This window comes from Lontra canadensis, unplaced genomic scaffold (assembly GCF_010015895.1).
Source record: "Lontra canadensis isolate GAN:19392208 unplaced genomic scaffold, GSC_riverotter_1.0 scaffold217, whole genome shotgun sequence".
NCBI lineage: Eukaryota > Metazoa > Chordata > Mammalia > Carnivora > Mustelidae > Lontra > Lontra canadensis.
The window spans coordinates 494,354-513,951 of NW_022631211.1; the positions used below are offsets into that span (position 1 = coordinate 494,354).

The 19,598-nt window shown below is 47.7% G+C and overlaps 1 protein-coding gene across 2 annotated transcripts in view; it reads right to left on the reverse strand.

The window, feature by feature from the left end:
- ITGAE (integrin subunit alpha E) overlaps nt 1–19,598 on the reverse strand; it is a 60,343-nt gene that overhangs the window by 18,403 nt on the left and 22,342 nt on the right. For both annotated transcript variants that reach the window (XM_032849002.1, XM_032849003.1), the window contains exons 3-20: nt 17,943–18,034; nt 16,654–16,721; nt 16,169–16,286; nt 15,816–15,956; nt 15,307–15,422; nt 14,544–14,695; nt 13,243–13,396; nt 12,547–12,697; nt 11,994–12,061; nt 11,123–11,258; nt 10,405–10,547; nt 9,910–10,050; nt 9,039–9,263; nt 7,893–8,023; nt 6,419–6,549; nt 5,478–5,644; nt 4,162–4,290; nt 510–583 (exon numbers count right to left, since the gene is read on the reverse strand). In XM_032849002.1, coding sequence (XP_032704893.1) covers nt 510–583; nt 4,162–4,290; nt 5,478–5,644; nt 6,419–6,549; nt 7,893–8,023; nt 9,039–9,263; nt 9,910–10,050; nt 10,405–10,547; nt 11,123–11,258; nt 11,994–12,061; nt 12,547–12,697; nt 13,243–13,396; nt 14,544–14,695; nt 15,307–15,422; nt 15,816–15,956; nt 16,169–16,286; nt 16,654–16,721; nt 17,943–18,034 — 2,337 coding nt within the window. The remainder of the gene's footprint in view (nt 1–509; nt 584–4,161; nt 4,291–5,477; nt 5,645–6,418; nt 6,550–7,892; nt 8,024–9,038; nt 9,264–9,909; nt 10,051–10,404; nt 10,548–11,122; nt 11,259–11,993; nt 12,062–12,546; nt 12,698–13,242; nt 13,397–14,543; nt 14,696–15,306; nt 15,423–15,815; nt 15,957–16,168; nt 16,287–16,653; nt 16,722–17,942; nt 18,035–19,598) is intronic.

The window sequence follows — 19,598 nt, forward strand, 5'->3', positions numbered from 1 at the left end:
CTCATCGATATAAAATTTACCTATTATCTTCTCCACCTAAAACACCAGGAGGGCAAGAATTTTTGTCTATGTTGTTTGCTGATGTATCTTCAGCATGTTTGTAGAGTGCTTGGCATAGAGGAGATGCTCTGTCAATATTTAATGAATTAGTAAAGTAATTTGGTTAAGAGGTGAGCCAAGGAAGAGGCTACCTCTAACTGAGATAGTCCTAGGAGCAAGGGACACTGGGTTATGAAAGTAGCATTATCCAGGATGTCAAGAGACCTGGGTTCAAGTCCACCAAATGACCACTGTGACCACACACAGTCCTTCCAACCACTGAGTCTGTTCCCTAATAAGGGATACAAATCTCTTGCCTCCCTCATGGTATGGCTGAGGACCCAGTGAGATAATACATGCAAAGCCCTTTGTGGGCCATGAGATTGGGTCAATTTTGATGAGGGCTTTGCCCAGGTAAGCCTTCAGAAGGAAGTTAATTGCAGAAACTATGATGACTGGATCCAACTCACTGAGAGATAGTGGTGGCCATCTGTAACTCAGCAACACAAAACAATTTATTCTTGCAGTTCTTCTCATAGGGCAGCTGTAACCAAGCAGAGAGAAACAGGAGTCAGTCCAGGAACACCACCATCCCCAGTAGCTTTGCTTCATGATCTTCTTCTTAAGACATACTTATCCTTCCTTAGACTCTGAGAAGTACAGGTACAAGGAAGTGAAGGCTGATAGACTGGGGTTGTGCCCATCCGGCCAAGAAAGCTGTGACTTACATTCCTTGACCTGTCAGGGGTAGGGAGTGTGCTTGGTCTTACAACATAGGTACACCATGACTCGGGCCTCTGGTCAAGGTAAAAAATGTGGTGACCTTCATGGAAAGGTGGGGGTGTGTCACATTTATATCATGTGAATTAAGCAGCAGTGTTCACAACTCACTAATTTCAACACTTGGGGGGAGAAAACCTAAGTGAAAAGGAGCTTCCTTAGTCCCTTTAAAAATAAAGACAGGAACAGCAGGGGCAGAAAAAGGATATACCTAATCACATATTATCAGGTCCAGTCCTGTGAGGTTCTTGCCCCCATGGCCAGTCTTCCCCTTATAATCTTGCTTCCACTAAAACAAACTAATATGGAAGTTTACATAGGCTCCAAAAGGCCCAGTCAAGGTTGAACAGCCCTAGTTAAGTTGAAAGATCAAATGTTCCTTTTTAAAATTATTATGTTCAATTAGCCAACATCATTAGTTTTTGATGTAGTGTTCGACGCTTCATTAGTTGCATATTAATACCCAGTGCTCATGTGGTGTTAATACCCATCACCTGGTTACCCCGTACACCCATCCTCTTCCTTTCTATAATCCTCAGTTTGTTTCCCGGAGTCCAGAGTCTCTCGTGGTTTGTCTCCCTCTCTGATTTCTTCCCATTCAGAGTTCCCTCCCTTCCTCTATGGTCCCCCTGCACTATTTCACTATTCCACATATGAGTGAAACTATATAATTGTCTTTCTCTGCTTGACTTATTTCAGAAAGATCAAATTTTCTAAAGGAACTGTATCTACTTTTTTATTATGAAGGAAACATAGGCAGATCCTTAATAGGAGAATCTCTGTATTTATGTCCCCAGCAGGCAGTGACCACCTCGGTAGGTTTCTGCAAAGACTGTTACCATGGCCTGGAGTTGGAATGGGAACTCAGAGCTAGAAATGAAGCCTACTTCCTGGAGAAGGGAGATACAGTTTGCAGAAATCAGATCCTGGAGCTCTATCTGGCTAGGTCAACAGTTTGAGGCAACTATTTTAGTTTTGCTTTTAATACAGTGAAGTAGTTTGTTTTTCACTCAATCATAGTGGAAGAGAGCAGGATTAAACCAAGCTCCCAGCTAGAACTCATTCTTTGGAAACATCTATGTGCCTAACCCAACACCAAATAATTTCTCCACACCCATTTTATTGATGGAAAAAATTTAAAAAAAAATCTCTTTGCTGGACATCAAAGTAACAATTTATTTAGGTAAGAATCATGAATGGATGTTACATAAGATATAAATACACTCAAAGCATCTCAAAGCATCTCCCTATAACATGTTTATTAATTATATGATGTGTCTCCTGATGCATAGGCACTTGGAAGGACACAACTCCATTTCTGTGCTATTCCTGCCAAAAATGCATAACCTGAATCTAATCATGAGGAAATATATTTCATAAAATAAGTGGCCTATTTGATCCTTCAAAAATAGTAAGGTCATCAAAAACAAAGACAGACTGAGATACCATTGCAGATTAAAGGAGTCTAAAAATAAGTCCTGAAAAAATGTAACGAATGATCCTGGGCCAGAAAAAAAATTGTTCTCTTTTGCTATACAGGGCATTAATAGGACAACTGGTGACATCTGAGTAAAGTTTGTACATTAGATAACATAGCATTTTGTCACCGTTAATTTCCTGATTTTGATCCTTGTACTGTGGTTTTATAAGAGAATGTTCTTGTTTTTTAGGAAATATATACTGAAGTATTGGGGGGTAAAGAGGCATCATATTTGTGATTTAGTATCAAATGGCTGCAAAATACAAATGTGTGATATGCATATATACACACATATGTGGGTGTGTATATGTATATGTTGGAGGGAAAGAGTGATAAAGCAAATATGATAAAATGTCAAAATGGTAACTTTCAGGAAATCTGAAAAAATATACATGGGAATTCTTTGGACTATTCTTTAAATTTTTTAGTGAGCCAAATATTTCAAAATAAAAAAGTTCTAAAATACCAAAATATATATAATTAGTAATCATCTACTTATTGATGAAATTTTGTAACATTAGTTCTCCTAATCTTTTCTGATTCATCTAACTTGCCATCAATACCAAATTTGAAAAAATTCTTTACAAAATAAGTACACTATTATAAATTTAAAATAACAGGGATGCCTGGGTGGCTCAGTGGGTTAAGCCTCTGCCTTCAGCTCAGGTCATGATCTCGGGGTCCTCGGATAGAGTCCTGCATCGGGCTCTCTGCTCAGCAGGGAGTCTGCTTCCCCCTCTCTCTCTGCCTGCCTCTCTGCCTACTTGTGATCTCATGCGCTCTCTCTGTCAAATAAATAAATAAATAAATAAAATCTTTTAAAATAAATAAATAAATTTAAAATAACATTTCTTGCCTAAAATAAGCTGACAATCTTCACTCATAGGGAATTTGATTTTCTCTCTTCCTGGGCAGATGAGCAATGGAAACAGTTACCCTGATTATGCTACTCTCTTATTTCTGTTTACTATTTGTGACTGATTCATTGGATATTGGCCAAAATCTGAGCCAAAGAATTATATGATTTAATTTATATAGAGCATTGTTGTAAAACTATTAGATAGTCATGAGTGTCCTATGATTACCTGGAAATAAACTTATGCTACCTAAAGCTTTTCTGTGCCAGTATGAGCTGCTTTTGGCTTCTTTACCTTTTTGGAGATGCAATTAATTCCAGCTGGCTGTAATTATTACTTTAAATGGTCACGTTGTCACTTTGATCTTGCTAAGTTTTCTATATGCCATAAGACTCTCTAAATGAAGACTGACAGAATACCATGGGGGCCAGGGCCTAGGTAAGAACCAAATCACCTTAGATAGCAAAGAATTGGGAAATCTGACTTTGTTTCGCCCTCAGACTTCCCTAGTTATGAGAGAAGTTTCTTGTGAAATTACCTGCCTGTTAGGGTATAGGTGTGGTAGGCCAGACACTCAGCTGAAGGCCATGGTCAGGACCTGGGTCAGCAGGTGCACTAAAGGGCATCCTGTCTACAGCACAGAGCAGGTTAACTCTAGTTCAGGCCCCATGCAGAACCCCCATCACACCAGGAACTCCACCACACCTCATCAGAGACCCTTGCCAAGCTGGACAACATATTTCTATGCATCATTAAAAATGGAGCAAGCACGTTTTCTGTGAACATGAAGGAACTAACCTTGTATGTGGTTTGGAGACTTTGTGTTACCCACCAGTAAGGCCCTAGGCAAATTAACACCATCTTGGGAACTCCATTTCCCCCATTTAAACAGCAAGGGGCCCAAATACTGTCTGAGAGCCCTCCTAATTTTAACAGTCTTTGAAGTTAGAGGAACAGGTGCTTGTTGGGTGTGGTTCCCAGGAGATTCTCACATAGCTGAGTCACCTGGAAGATGGTGAAGGGTTTAGTGTAGAAGTCCAAAACAGGTTGGGGATGGTCCCGCTGGCCTTCTGAGGTCTGGAGTTGGTAGCTGATGCTGACACTGATGTTGGAGAAGCAGTCCTCCTCACAAAGCTACAGAGTCACCAAGTAATGAGGGGTCAAAGTGGCATGCGGGGGACAAGAGGACAAGGAGAATACTTTTAATTTTAATGTGTCATAATAAGAAATAAACAATGCAAATCAAATCTTAAAAAAAAAAAAAAGAAATAAACAATGCAAGTGGTGAGTCAGAAGTTGTAAGCCTCTTCCAAATAAGCCAAGCTGAAGGGAAACTTCTTTCAACCAAGCTGCCTAGAGCTGTGGGAAAAAAATCTCACTTGATCTGCTATGCCCTCAGGCCTAATAACTCCTGTTGGTTCCCATCCCAAACACAAAGGGATTCTGCCCAACAGGAGCTAAAAACCAATTTGAATTTTTTTTTTTGGAGGGCAAATGGATGCCACAGAAGGGAAGAATCATGGCCACATCTGTGTTAATAAAGACCTTTCTCAAAGCAACCTGGAGCAACATATTAGAAAGGCAAAAGCTGAAGATAAAGGAGATTCCGTAGGGTGACATTGGCCATTCTCCTTAAGTGAGCCTTTCAGCCATGGTGGGAGCTTTGAACACCCCAGAGGATGTGAGCGTGATTCCTGCATGGAAAATGTAGCTTTTATTTAAGGAAGGCATAGACTTGCTAGAAACTCTTTCCTAATCCAATTAACACTCTGAACAGACATAGGAACACATGTGTAGGTGGAAGCATAATTACAAGTTTACCGGAATAAATGATCCTTATAGGTCCTTCTAGGCCCTGTCAGGCTCTGAATGCTGACAAATACATTTCTTTTATGTCTCTAGCACCTTTATAAATGATTTTGTCTTGATTTCTACTTTCTCATTCAATTTTTCTGATGTTCATTCATATAAAAGCACTCAGCCCAATGCTACTACCAGGTGAGGTGAGATGACATGAGGTGGGAGGAACCCCTGTTATTCCTAATTTGTTACCAAGGAAAATGTCAGCCATTAGAGCATTTCCCTTGTGCTGAGGTTCTAGGAAGCTCAGAGGTATAATTAATGTTCCATTTCAGCAGATTTCTTTACTCTGGAGTTCCAGTACAATTAACTCCATCTCTCATGCCATTATGTGGTTCTTAATCTATTAGGATTATTTTAATTGCCTAGTTTGTTTTAGGTATATATCCTTCATTGCATGAACCTCAAATCTTTTCTCAACAACATACACTCCTCTGGACTTTCTTCTAAACTCCACTTACCTCTCCCTCTGTGGGAATAAGCAGGAGGGACTCACAAAGCTGCGACATACTGCTGTCCCACTCCCGACAGTGGCTCTGACAATTACTCTTGTCTGAACACTGCAGCCTTTTCCTCTGCTTCACCACATCCACATCCACTGTGAAGTTCAGAAATGTCTCTCTGAAGCCTGGGAATGAAGACCAGACCTTCATAATGAGGCTGGAGTGGATAAGCCTGAGAAAAAGCACCCCTCGCCTGCCTGCCTTATGAGCCCCTCCTGAGTGGTATCCCCACCCAGTCCCTTGTGATGGATTCCTTAGTTTCTTCATTTCAAAAGTACTTTTATCATGGTCTTCTGGCACCTGGATAGGGTCCCTCAGTGCCCCAGCCCCAAACCCATTCTCAGGACTGAGTCAGTCTTCCCTTAGGGGAAGGAGGGCTCAGAGAAGAGGCTATGATTGAAGGAGAAAATGAGGAGGAAGAATAATTCAGAAAATGGAGAGAGAAACCCTAGAGTAAAACCAAGGAGAGCAGAGCTGGAAGCACCTTACAGATTACCTGGGCTAATTCCCTTACTGTACAGAATAGGCGAGATGGGAGATGGAGACTTGGCTACTTTTTTCTGAGTGTTCTTTCAGGAATTCAATCCTTAATCCTTGAGGAAGGGATACAGAGCCCCTCTTCCCAGCAGAGGTCAGATAAAGCCCTTCATAGTATGGATTTAATAGGAGACCATCCTTTTCTGTGGCACTTCCCATTAAACAGAACCTAATGTCAAAGGAAATAAGCTCTAATAGAGGGATTTCAAGCACCAGGACTTCATAACACTCCCTGTACCCCTCCCCTGGCAGGTCTCTTTTCCTGTCCCCTACTGAAGCCAACAAGGAGTGACCACAACACATGGCATGCGGCAGGGGGGTAGGAGTGTGTGTGTGGGGGGGTCAGCTAGGCTGTCTGTTACCTGAGTTAGCAACTGTGGTCATAGGGTTGATTTCAAAACACAAACGTGCATTCACACTGCTGTTGAAGCCAATGGGCAGTGCCACAGGGGTGAAGGTCATAGACACCTTCAGGTTAACCACAGGTCTTGAGCTAAATGAGACAGCAAAGAGAACTATGAGAAGTGACCGTAAGACTTCAGCACTTGGCTCATTCATTCAGTCAATGAATATTGAACATCTCCAGTATACCAAGTGCTATTCTGCATCTTCAGGATAGAGTAGGGAAAGAGACAAGTCCCTTCTCTAGTGGCAAAACAGACAATAAACAAGTAAGAAGAAACTATGTACAGGTAATGCTATGATAATGAGATAGAATAGGGTAACAGAGATTGGGGGATAGTTAGCCTGGGTGATCAGGGAGGGCTTCACTGATGAGACATTTGAGATCTGTTAACAAGAGCTGAAGATAAGGAGAACCTCACTCCAAGCAAAAAGTACAGCTAGTGCAAAGGGTGTGGGGCAGCAATGAGCTTGATTTGTTTGAGGAACATGAAGGTTGGCAGGACTGGAGCACAATTAGTGAGACAGAGGTTAGTAAGAGGAGATGGGGATGGAGTGATGGGCAGGGCCAGGCCATGGAGAGGATGGGCCACAGGAAGGAACTTGGATTTTTACTCTCTAAGTGGGAGCTGCTGAGGGGTTTTAAGCAGCAGAATAAAGGGATCACTCTGGCCACTGTGTGTGGAATGGAGCACCAAGAGAGGGAGCAGGGAAGAATGCCATGGCAATGATGCAGGTGAAAAATGACAGCATCTTGTATGGGGAGGTTTTTGGAGGCAGAGCCAACAAAATCTTGTCAATGGAGTGGAAGAAGAAGGAAAGAAGAACCAAGGATGACTCCTGGGTTTTTGTCCTGAAAAAATGGTGCCCTTTACTTAGATGGGAAGCATGGAAAAGTGCAGGTTGGGAGAATGAGGATCGAGTGAGAATATGAGGCCCATTTTTAGACTTTGAGATGCCTGATAGTAACAGCCAAGAGGGGTGTTGAATAGATAGCCACGTCTGGAGCTCAGTGGAGGGCACAGGGCACACAGGTGCTTTGCCAGAGTATTTACAGCCATGGGATGAAAATTCACTTAGAGATGGAGCACAGCAGCTCTGAAATTCATATCATCAAAATAACAGCCTTCACTGAGCACAGTACCAAGTACCTTGCAAAGATTCTCTTAATCTATATAACTCTGTGAGGTAGAGGCTAATGTTATTCCCATTTACAGAGGGGAAAATTGGGACTCAAATACAATAACCTGCCCAAGGGCACATGGTTAATTGAGAAGTGAGGTTCAAAGCCAAATGAGCAGATTCCAGACCGGATGCCCTTAACAGACACATTTACTCCCACCCATCAGTTCATGTCTTCATGGGGTCAATGAAGGCAGGCTAACTAGGTTGAGGCTGGGACTTGGGACCACAGAAGGCAGGGTAAACCCCTACCGGAGCACAGTTGCCCGGCCCAGGGTGCCCACGGTGATGTCAGGAAGGCAGTCACCAGTCAAATCTAAGCCACCAGCCACTGACATGCCGAAGTAGTGGAGTCCTGAGGCCACCGCTGAGGCTTTGATCCGCTGTGGAGGGAGAAACACAAGGCATGGAGGAGAAGGGGAGTCCTTTTGGGTTTTATTCAAATCAGCATGGTCAGCTTTCCTCCCCAACCCAGGAAGCCCTCAGCTGAGGAACTGAAAAAAGAAGGGCAAGGTTTCCCAGAGGAATTGGTATTCGAATGGAGCCCTGAAGGGCAGGTGGGACTTGACATGGGAAAAGTGAGGGAAGCAGGGTATGGGGCAGAGCAGGGCCATCTGAGGACCTAGCTAGGGGCCACTACAGTGGGAACAGAAGGAGATTTGGGTACAAGGAGGCTTGATGAGGGGCTGGGCAGTGAGGTGGTCCTGTCTAATCAGACGCAGAGTAGAAGATGGGGATCAGAAGGAGCCAGGCCAGGGGTGGGGACAGAGCGAGATAGGAGCCAGACCAAGGGCTGGATATGGGAGGCAGAATCATTAGGACATGTGTGGAGGATGAGTGGAAGGCGTCCAGAGGAGCAGCAGGTCTGGGGGAAGAGGATGCTTTGGGTTAGACAGCATGAGACTGAGATGCCTGGGGGGCCATCCAGTGAGGTGCTCAGGAGACATCTTGACATACAGGACTAGAGTTAGGAAAGAAACTACGATCTGGGGTGGGTAAAAGTGATCACAAAATATGTAACATGAGAGGCTGGCAAGGGAGTCATGAGAGATGAGAGTTTAGGCATGGAGGAGTTGGGGGGGTGGCGTGGACAGGAGCCACAGAGGGAACAGAAAGAGAGGAAAACGAATCTGAGGTAGTTCCATGGTCAGGAATGCCAAAAAAGGGAGATACAGGTCAGGAAATAGACAAATGTTGCCACCACCTCTTACCCCACTGGAAGTGTCTGGGGTAAAGCCCTGGTATGGAACCTCCATGAAACTTTGGGGCTTCACTGGGCACTCCTGACCCCTTGGGACCCACCTGACACTTAGAACTGGAGCTGCTTGGGGTCAGGCCATCACCTCAAGGGGAGGTCAGAATCCCAGAGCAGAGGCTAAAGAGAGCCTTGCAGGTTACCTGAGAGGGGCTGGTAGAAAGACCATCCTGGCGTCCATTGTAGATGTACACGCTGCCGAAGCTGTTACCATCAGCTGCCTCAAAACCCTCCAGGGGGGCCCCAATGGCCACATCTGTGAGGTTATCCTGACTGATATCCCCTATTGTTGCCATGGCAAAGCCAAATCGGACATTAGTGAATCCAGGGTGCCCACTCAGAGTGTATGCCAAGGTGAAGGAACCATTCTGTAAAGCAAAGAGGCACCTCAGCCCTCAAGGAAGGGATGTGGGGTGCACACCCATGCCACCCCAGGAGGCATGCTCACTGGACTTGTTTCTGATTCTCTAGCAGGGAAGTTGAGGCTCAGTAAAGGCAACAGACTCCACCCCCCATGGTTACATGGGGAGTGAGTGGTAATGCTGGAATCCTCCTGCCTTGCAGTTCAGAACCCACAGCCTGCCCCCTCTGTTCCCACAGTTTCAGGTACTGGACTGGCAATTACTAAACTGGGTTCTAGTCTTGGCTCTACCACATACTTGCTAGGTAAACTTGAGCAAGTCTCAGCATCATTGAGCCTCAGCTTCCTCATCTGTAGAATGGGAGTGACAGTTACTGTGAGAAACAAGTGAGATCATAGGCAGAACATGCTTTGTCAACTATGCAGTTATGTGGGATATTATCATCATCAACATGAGATGATGGGGTGGGGAAAGTGAGAAAGAGTACGGGAGGAAAGGTGATGGTGTCCTGCTTGGCCACCATCCACCCTGAGCACTTCCCCATCACTGTCCTGCCATTAGAGGCAGGTCCAGGGTGCTCCCGGCCTCCATCAGATTTGCACCAGGCTGAGCAGCCACAACCTTGGCAAGCTTGCAAAGATGAGACTCCTACCTGCTCATTCATATAGTACATATACACTCTGCCTTCCACTCCGTGAATGTGGTAAAATGGAGCAGCCACCAGCAAGAAGTCCGTGGTCCCATCCATGTCAATGTCCACAGGGCACAGCTCAGAGCCAAAATAGGATCCCATCTATAGCCCAGAAGGAACTCAACTCACAAGGGTGCTGGGGAGGCCTCCTCTGATACCCCTCAGCAAGGCTAGATTCCTGCTCCTGCTCTTCCTGGACTACCAGTTTGGGTTATTCCAGATCAATTTGTGCACCAGAGTAACAAAGAAGCCTGGTGAGCAGCTATATCCCCAACAGTGGGGGAACCCAGTTGCCAAACAGACATGCAGAGCTGGGGCAATGGCACTGCATTCTGTCTGAGTTCGGTCCAGACTGAGTCAATAACCCACTGCATGCCTTGGAGCCTATCCCATCCCCTCCAGGGCCTCCAGATCCTCCATCTATAATAACAGGGGGCATCCTTTTCCAGCAGATACCTGCTCTCCCTCCAGTACTGGCACGAAGTTGGTCTCTCTACCCTCCTTCTGGAGCTCAAACACGGCTCCCCGCTGCTTGTACCGTGGAGCCCCTGCCACGTAGGAGAGGCCACAGGCCTTGTGCAGTAGGGCCACTGCATAACCTGAGAGAAGGAGTGGTGGTGGTTGTGGATGGGAGCTCCCAGTGGGCCACTCCTTTGATACCCCCATTTTCCCAACCAGTCCTTCAAAGTAGCCTGGGCAGGGGGGCAGATCTTTCTCATCCTTTTAAAAACTAGCATCAGGGAGTGCTCCCACTTACCACTGGGCCTTCTCACCCACATGTGCCCCACCACACAGAAATGATATGCACCCAATGTACACACAGCTTCATTTAAAACACACTCCTTCATACACATTCACCACACACGTTCATCTCACACACACAAAATATGAGGACCAAGGACGGGGGTGAAGGGTCACCCACCACTACTGTTAATGGTGGGGCCCACCTCCTCAGGTAGCCGTGAGCTTCCGTCCTGAGGAGGCCCTCTCCTCATCCAGAAGGCCCTAATTCTCAGTCTCGGGGTCCCCAACCAAGGCCTATCGCTTAGTGCCTGTGACTGCCCTAACTGACCAGAGCCTGGGAACTGGGAAGCCTAATTCAGCCCGAGGCCCAGGCTCCGTGTTGCTCTTTAGGCCCAGCTCCCGCTCAGGAAGCCTCCAGGCCCCGCCTCACCTAGATAGCTGTACTGCGCATTCTCGGTATCCGCCGCAGTGTGGTTCAGGAAGCGACCCCGGCGGCTGTGCATGTCGTAGAGTAGCGCACCCCCCGACCAGTTGAAGGCCCCCACAGCACCGAGCAGCACCTGCCCCTACAGGGGATGAGGGTTGGAGCCCATCCAAGAGGGAGGGACCCGGGCCAGCCACAGCGGGGATAGGGAGGATGATGGGTGCGGCGCGCAGAGTTGGGGGTGGAGGGCACGTTCACTTTCAGGGATCACTGACCACCTGGCTAGAAATGCAGGAGGAAGGCAAGATAGCAAGTACTCGATTCCTGCCTTGTACCCATGACCCTGTCAGGACAACCATCCTTCCAGTGCCCATCACCCCCAGGACAGAAATCTGACCTAGGCCCCAGATGTTGAGCATGAAAACAAAGTATGATTGAACAATACAGAGTTCATCTCCTGTGCACGTTGTGTGGCACACAAGGTCTACCTGTGTCAAGCAATTTGCTGACAATTCCACCTCCGTGCAAGGCTGGTATCCTCACCACACCTGCATTTTTCCCGTGGTAAGGAACAGTGCCTCTGGTGAGGACAAGTATGGAACTTGGTAGGCAAGTGACCTAAGCCAAAGCCTGTGTTAGTAGTGCATAATCCTGAGCACACAGAACAAAACGACCTCCTGTAATAAATATGGCCATTCTTTCATCTAGCTCAAAGGTCCAGATTAGAGCGAGCAAGTACAAATGTTTTCCTTTATCCTAAAAGGGCTCCTTCAGAAGGCAGAGCTCTACACCGTGAGCCAGGGATCCCTGAGTCCCTGGGGGTCATTGGGGCCCCTCCTCTGTGGTAAGCCTGCTTGGTACTGAGTTGGCCACATACCTTATCCAGGATCTGGGCACTGAACCCAATCTGTGCAAGCTGGTAGTGGAGGGCCTCTCCAACCGTGCCTAGAAGCCAAGAAGCCCAGTGAGACTCTGCTGTGGGCTGAGGTGAAAGGAGAGACTAAGTCAGATAAGGGCCCAGTTTGACCTCATACCCAGAGGGAACCATGTTCAGAATAATGGGACATATACCAGGCTGAGAGTGGAAACCTGGTCCTGCTTTAGGAGCCACTGGCAGAGTAAGCTTGGGCAGCTCACTCCCTCTTTCTGGGCTTCAGTTTTCTCATCTGTGAGTTCCTGAGGATGGGATCCAAACCCAGTCATCCTTCTTTCTCCAGCATCAGAAGGAGCTTCTCATCAGAGCTTCAGGGAATTCCGGGGAAGTGAGGAGGGCTGGGGATATTGTTGCCTTTTCAGAGATGGAACAGCTGAGGCTCAGAGAAGTGATGGGATGCCCAGAGAGCCATATGGAGGAAGGACAGGAGTCGGGCCGGAGCACAGGGCTTGGCCTCCTGCCAAATCCTAAGGGGACTGCCCAGCAGAGCTCTCACCTTCCATCTGAATGATATTCTCCTGCAATTTACTCAGCAGTCCATCCAGTGCTGTGTAGTTGGTCACCTTGAAGGCGTATCTGTCATCGGGGTCTGAGGCGATCAGCTTCAGTTCATTGTAGGTCCTATTCTTCTCAAATGCCTCTCCCACCTGTACAGGGGCCATGGGTCAGTGGATCAGGATCATAAGAGTAGGCTGGAATCCCTCTGCTGGCCTTCAAGGCCCTCTACCACCTGCATCCACTCCCTGCTCCCTGTTCTCCTGCACACACACCTTCCTTCTCACACCAGGCTCATTCTCACATGCTGTGCCCTTTGCCTGCAGAGCCCTTCCTGCTTCCCCCACACCCTAGGCCAGCTACTCCTATTTGTCCTCCAAGACTCGGTTCAGCACCATCTCCTCCAGGGACCTTCCCTGATGTCCTTCCTTTGGGGTCTCTCAGTATCCACTGCTCTCCCCATCACTGCTGGGCAAGTGAGCTGTGCCTACAACTGGGAAATAGGCCCTCTGTGGGAAGACCCAGTATGGAATGGGGAAATTTCAGGACATAGGGACTGACAGTAGTTGCTAGGTGTCTGTGAATAGAGCAAGGCTTGAGTAAGCAGTTTACAGAAGCCCCTATCAGGAACCCTGGCTCCTCCCCACCCCAGGCTGCACAGGGTCGGGAGGGCCTCCCCCCAACTCTTGGCTCTTACCCCAATGGCAAAGCGCTCAACACCTTGCATCTTTGGGGAATTGATGACAGTAGTGAGGTTGAGTGGGTCCTCAAATATGTCCCCATCAGTGAGTACCACCATGACCTTGGATGCATTTTTTCTGGAGCCGTGGCTTGGCGTGAAGATGTTGTCTCTAAGTAGGGGACAGTAAATGAAGAGCAGAACTTCGCCAGAGGGATACTGAGCTCTGGGGAAATTTTATTCACTGACCTGTTTTAGAATTGGATAGGATTAAGGGGCCCTTCAAAATGGGAACAAAAACCCAAAAAGCCCCCCTCCGGCATACAGCAGGGCCAGGTGGAGGGGAGGCTGTGACAGACCTTGCCCCTCACCTCCTCCCACAGAAAGGTTTTGGACCACACTTCAATCTACTCTTGTAAATAATAATGATATTAATAATAGTGGCCAATATTTACATAGTACTTATGTGTCGGGCACTGTTGTAAGCACGATACATATTTTAACTCATTTAATCCTCACAAAATCCTGTAAGACAAGTACAATTATTATTCTCATTTTATTTTATGGGTTTATTATTTATGTTGAGAGTGTGTGCTCAGGGGTAGGGGCAGAGAAAGAGAGAGAATCTGAAGCCGACTCCATGCTGAGCACAGAGCCTGACACGGGGCTTGATCTCACGACCATGAGTCAGTCGCTCAATCAGCTGAGCCACCCAGATGTCCCTACTTATTCTCATCCTAAAAGTGAAGCATCTGCGGCTCCTGGGTGGTTCAGTCCGTTAAGCATTTTGGCTCAGGTCATGATCTCAGGGTCATGAGATCGACCTCCACATCATGCTCCGCACAGGGCATGGAGACTTCTTAAGATTCTATTTCTTCCTCTTCCTCTGCCCCTTCTCCACCCTTCCACCCCTGCTCGCCCATGTGAACTCATTCTTTCTCTCTCAAAAAAAGAGAAAAAGCGAAGCAACTAAAGCACAGACAGGTTAAGCAACTCACCCAAGTTCTCTGAAGTACAAACTGGAGCTGAGATTGAACCCAGGCAGCCACGAAGCCCATACTATAAGCACCATGCTCTGCTACTGCTCACAAAAGGAGCTTTTGAAAGAATTTTTGGAGGATGTCTTGGGATGTCATCCATCAGCCAGGGCTGGACTGACCTCACATTTCCCTCAGCCAGGGAAGAGCTGGAACCTGATCCTTTCTCTTCCCAGCTCTTTCCAGCCACCTCTCCAGGCATGACGCCTCAGAGCCTCTGGGCAGGGCTGTGAGCCGGCATGCAGTAGGTGCTCAGGGAATTCCCACTACCGTCAAACTTACAGGACATGCTGCATGGCAGAAGCAGTCTTGGTGACACTCCCCACTTGAGTGATGTTCTGGACTCTGGCGAGGGAGGCCCTCACATCCTGGCTATCCCGAAGATCAAACTCAGTCTGGATCACTGCCCCGTATTGCACCAGGGCAAAGCTGCACTAGAGGGGAGGAACCAAGGTGGGGAGGAGATTGGCTGAGTCGCCATGCCCAAAGAACCCCCTGCCCTTTAGGTGGCTCCCCCTGGGAGTAGTAAAAGAATCCATTAATTTCTCCTTGCCTCCAGGCAGGAGGAGATGTTAAAGCACAGGGAAATCTCTAAGCAAATAGAGAAGGAAGAAGCTATGATAGTAATGGCTCTCAGTAAGTCATAGACTTGTCCTTGAAACCATGTCTGTGTGTAGTCCCCTTCCACATATTGACTATGGGATAGGTCATGTGACTGGCTTTGGCCAATGGGACATTGGCAAATGTGACAGTCAGAACCTTGAAAAGTACACGCATACATTGGAACACTGTATCCATGGAAAAGTTGGACTGGCCTGCTGGAGGCACATGGTTCAGACAAGGAAGGCCATCCAGTCAAGCAACAGGATGTCTGCAGCTGCAGGACCAAGTCCAGGCAAGGCCAGCAGAAGAACCACCCAGCTGACCCAACCCACATAACTGACCCTGAACTGTAAGCAAATAAGGGGTTGTTGTTTTGAGGAGATCTGTTCACAGCAATAGAGAACTGATAGACCACATGAGTCTATCTCTTAGGGAAGCCTACCTGAAAGCACTTCTTATAGAAGTTCTGCATCATGTTGGAGATGAAGTCTTTGGCTCTCTGGAAGTCTGGGGGTTCGATGCTTCCTGAGCCATCCAGGATGATGGCAATCTCAGTGCCTGGTCAGGAGTGAGTGTGGAATTTGAGGCAACAGTGAGGGCAGCATGTACTGCCCTCAGGGTACCCACCCTATTCAGGCTCTGGGGGCTCAGTTCAGGGAGGAAGTTGGTAAAGTTCCCAAGATTGAAGATTTTGTTTCAGAGGCAGAGGCAGCCAGAGCCTGCTCACTCTGACTTGTTGAGTGAATCACTCCCATTGCTCCTGCTCTTTAGGCCTGTTTCCCCATCTGTAATATGGTGGGAGTTGGGGCAGAGCTGGGACTGGCCAGGTCTACGGAATCTAGCCAGTGCTCCCCATCTTCCAGACCTGGGCACACCTCACTCCTGGAGGTCACCAGCCTAGAGATCTGCTCTGACAGCCTCTGGGAGCAACCCAGATCTGCCTTTCCTCACCAGCTTCCTCCTCCTCCTCCTCCTCCTTCTCCTCCTCCTGTATCTTCAGAGCCCGGCGCCACCTGGCTGGCTTCTCTGTGTTGCCTTTCTTGTTCCTGTAGCAGTCTCTGTCATCCACGTGTGCACTGGGATCCAGATTTTCTTTAAAAAACACACATGGAAGAACTCAGAGTCAGAGAGCCTCCTTGTTCACCTCCAGGCAGGCCCACATTTAGTTCTGCCCTGATTCTCTTCACAGGGGCCTAGGCTTGCCTTCCCCTCTCTGGGCCTCTGTGGCCCTCCCGTGCCTCTTTTTAGAGACCCAAGGAGACCTCTTCAGGGATGTCCAAGGTCAGTGAGTGTCCAAACCTTACCAAGGTTGGAGAAGTGGACCTGGGTGTGGTTTTGGAAGTTGTTGGATAGTAGGCTGCAGGTCCCTGTGAGTTCTGAGCTGAGACTGTGGGGCTGCAGGGTCCGCACTTGAATGCAGATCTAGGGGAGAGGGGAAGAAAGGGAGGAGAAAGCCTAAGTCACCTTCAGCACAGTCACCCTAATCACAGCTACACCATCACTCCCATGCCAGAATCAAGTTCATCAACCAGGCAGAGGATGTAGGAAGAGCTTGTTTATGCCTCAGCAGGGGTGGGAGTCATGTTGGGGTCAAAGCTGAGGTTAAGCACTTGGGTCAGTGTGCTGCATCACAGGTTAGAGCCTTGGTCAGCCCTGCGGTTGGTACCAAGGAGATAGTTGGGCTCAGCCCTGAGAATATACCATTCAGACTGGTATTAACACTGGTCAACCACAGGGTTAGTGCCACCCTCCCTTAAGTCCTCCATCGTCCCACCTCATGCACACTCACCAAAACACTGTGGTGGTTCCGAACAACTGTCACTCCCCGGTACCTCCCCTTTGGGATGGGGACAGTCTCTGAAATAGTTAAGGCCAGGTAAGGAGGGAGGTATGCTGGGAGGCAACCCTTCAGCCAAGGTCAGATGTCACAGGGCCCCATAAAGAACTCTTGGTCACTCAGTACAGCCTCTAGAAGCTGGCTGAGGGGCCTTCAAGCACAGGCTTAGACATGCTCAGGGCAAAGTGCCTATTTGTCAGACTTACTCACTGACTCATTCAACAGATGCCCTGTGGTCTGCTCTGTGCCTGGCCTCATGCCGGATGGTGTTAGGGATCTAGAAATAACTGAGAGCTGGTGATTTCTTACAGGGGCTCCTGGTCTGGAGGAGCAGGAGGGTAGAGAAGCACTAGCTGGTGGGTGTGTGCATCATCAGGGAGATGTACAAGATGTTAAAGGACTGGCTATATGGATCGATGAACTCCCCACTCTCAAAGTTCTGTCCCTGGGGAATCCCCAAGAAAATGTAGTTCACTCCTTTCCCTCTACACTGTGGGCCTCAGGAGATACATTTTTGAGCCATAGGATCACCCAGTCGCCCTGCCAGCCTGCATCCCGTCTGAAGCAGAGTGAGGTTGTTCAACATCGTATGTCTCACAGAGACAAGGACTCTACCACACACAGTCGAAGGGTCATCAGCAAATGTGGGACTTAAGTGGGACTCAGTGGGAAGCGTAGAGTTGGTTAATGAGTTAATTAGTTCCATTCATTGTTCATAGTATTTATTGAGTGCCTAATATATGCCAGTCCCCATGCTAGATGTTAGGATGGCCACAGGTTGGGAGGGGTAAGGTTGGATTCCATTGAGGTATGATGAGTTGGGACAGGTTGGGTTTTGGAATCAGACAGAGTTGGGTTTGCCAGCTGTTGCTGCCAATGCTAGATGCACGACCTTAGTCATACTGGCAATCAAAGGACTTCTTGAACTATAGCTTCCTCTTATATAAAATGGTGTGATTTTGTGATTTTGAGGATTTAAAGTGAACACTTAGCAGAGTGCCAGCCGCATGGTGAGCACTCAATACATTTTAAGTATCATTTTTGTTAGGACTGGGCCTGGAAAGATGGGCTGGGGATTAGGATTGGGTTGGGATGGGATTGGGCATTGGGGTAGACCTGCTGGGGGTGGTGGTAGAATCTAAGGTGGAAGGACTGGACTAGGTTCAAACTATTTGGCCCAGAAAAGTGGGATTCCTCGGAAGGAGATCTAGGAGCATTGCCCAGAACTGAGGTAGACTTACCTACTCGTTCACAAGAGATCTTATCTTGGATGAGGGAACAACAATGCAGGAGGCCTCCTTCCTCCTTGGTTTGAGGGCCGGTGACCAGGAGCCTGAGTTGGAAAGGTAGACAGCAAAGTTGAGCTGGCCAATGATTCCCTTCTCCTTTCTGCCTGCCCAGGCATAGTCTTTCCACTCCAGGTCCACAGGCTTGCAGGCTCCCTATCTGGAAAACTAATGGAGGAGGTCCAGACATGGGGCAGGCAGACAGACTCCCAGCCCAGAATGGCAGATTCTGCATTATGTGGAAAGCATTTGCTCAGCATTTACCTTTATATAGCTCCAGGCAGGAAATGGTTAAATGCATCTGCTCTCTGCCTGCTGACTCCGCCTGACAGCGATGGGGGTGATACTCTTTGGGACAAGGGTGGGTAGGTACCAGGAAGCCATCAGCTGGACAGTTGATTCTGTTGGGGTGCTGGCTTTCTGGTGGCTGCCAGGGAAACCACCCCACCTGGCCTCAGTGATAGTATTTCCTGAGAAGAGTGTGTTGGTACTCCTACCCTCTGGGTCAGTCAGAAATGGAGGTTTGAGGGGGGGGAGCACCTTAGCCACATTAAGGCAGCCTCCAGAGGTATGATTCCCAATGGCAAACTTTGCCTCTCATTCCAAGCCCAGGGAGACAGCAGAGTCCAGTGTCAGCCTAAACATTCTCATTATCCACACTGCCCAGGGAGAACTGGTCTGTCTCAAGACAGGGAGTGAGTTCCACATCTTAGGGGTTGGGTTGTGAGTAAGGGGCATTGAGGAAGGGGCCCAAGGCTGGGCTTGGTAACAGGGAACCAGTTCCAAGATCTTTGTGCTGTGGGCAGTAGGAAGTCATGGAGGACTTTATAATGGGGAATATTAGTCTGTACTTTCAAAAGATCATGATGCATCTATGGTGGGTTGGGTGGCAGGAATGAGGTACCATCTCCACTTCCTCACTTCCTGTCATTCTATTATAATTATGAAATAGATCATTTACTTATCTCCATGGATTAAGAATAATAATATTAAGTCTATACCTGTGTAAATGCCCCCACCCCCAGCTTAACCACCCCAGGTTGATTCCACCTTCTGATACAGCTGTTGTCAAGGTCAACAGTGGTCCCCACACCCAAATCTAATGGACACCTCTCGGTCCTCATCTTCAACCTCTCAGCAGCCCTGGACATGTGACCATCCCCTCCTTGAAATACTTTCTTTTTGATTTCCCCCTTCCTCTCTCAATACTCCTTCTCAGACTCCTTTGTTGGCTTCCTCACCGTCTAATTTCTTAATGTTGTTTGAGCCTTGGGGCTTGGTCCCTGTTTTCCTTGCTAGCACATTCTCCCTAGTAATCCCCTCCAATCCCATGGTTTCAATACACCTGCAAATGCTGAAGATCTGTGGCCCTAGGGTCCCTCCACCAGAAGTCAGACCATTATATCCTGTCTGATATAGGATATAGGAAACAGCTGTAGGAAATGCACCCCCCCCACCATGTCCAGGTCCTGATTCCCAGAACCTGTGAATATGCCACTTTTTGTGGCTAAATGGATTTTGTAGACTTGATTAAGTTTTGGATCTTGAAATAAGGGAAATTATTCTGGATTATCTAGGTGTACCCAGTGTAATCACAAGGGTCCTTATAAG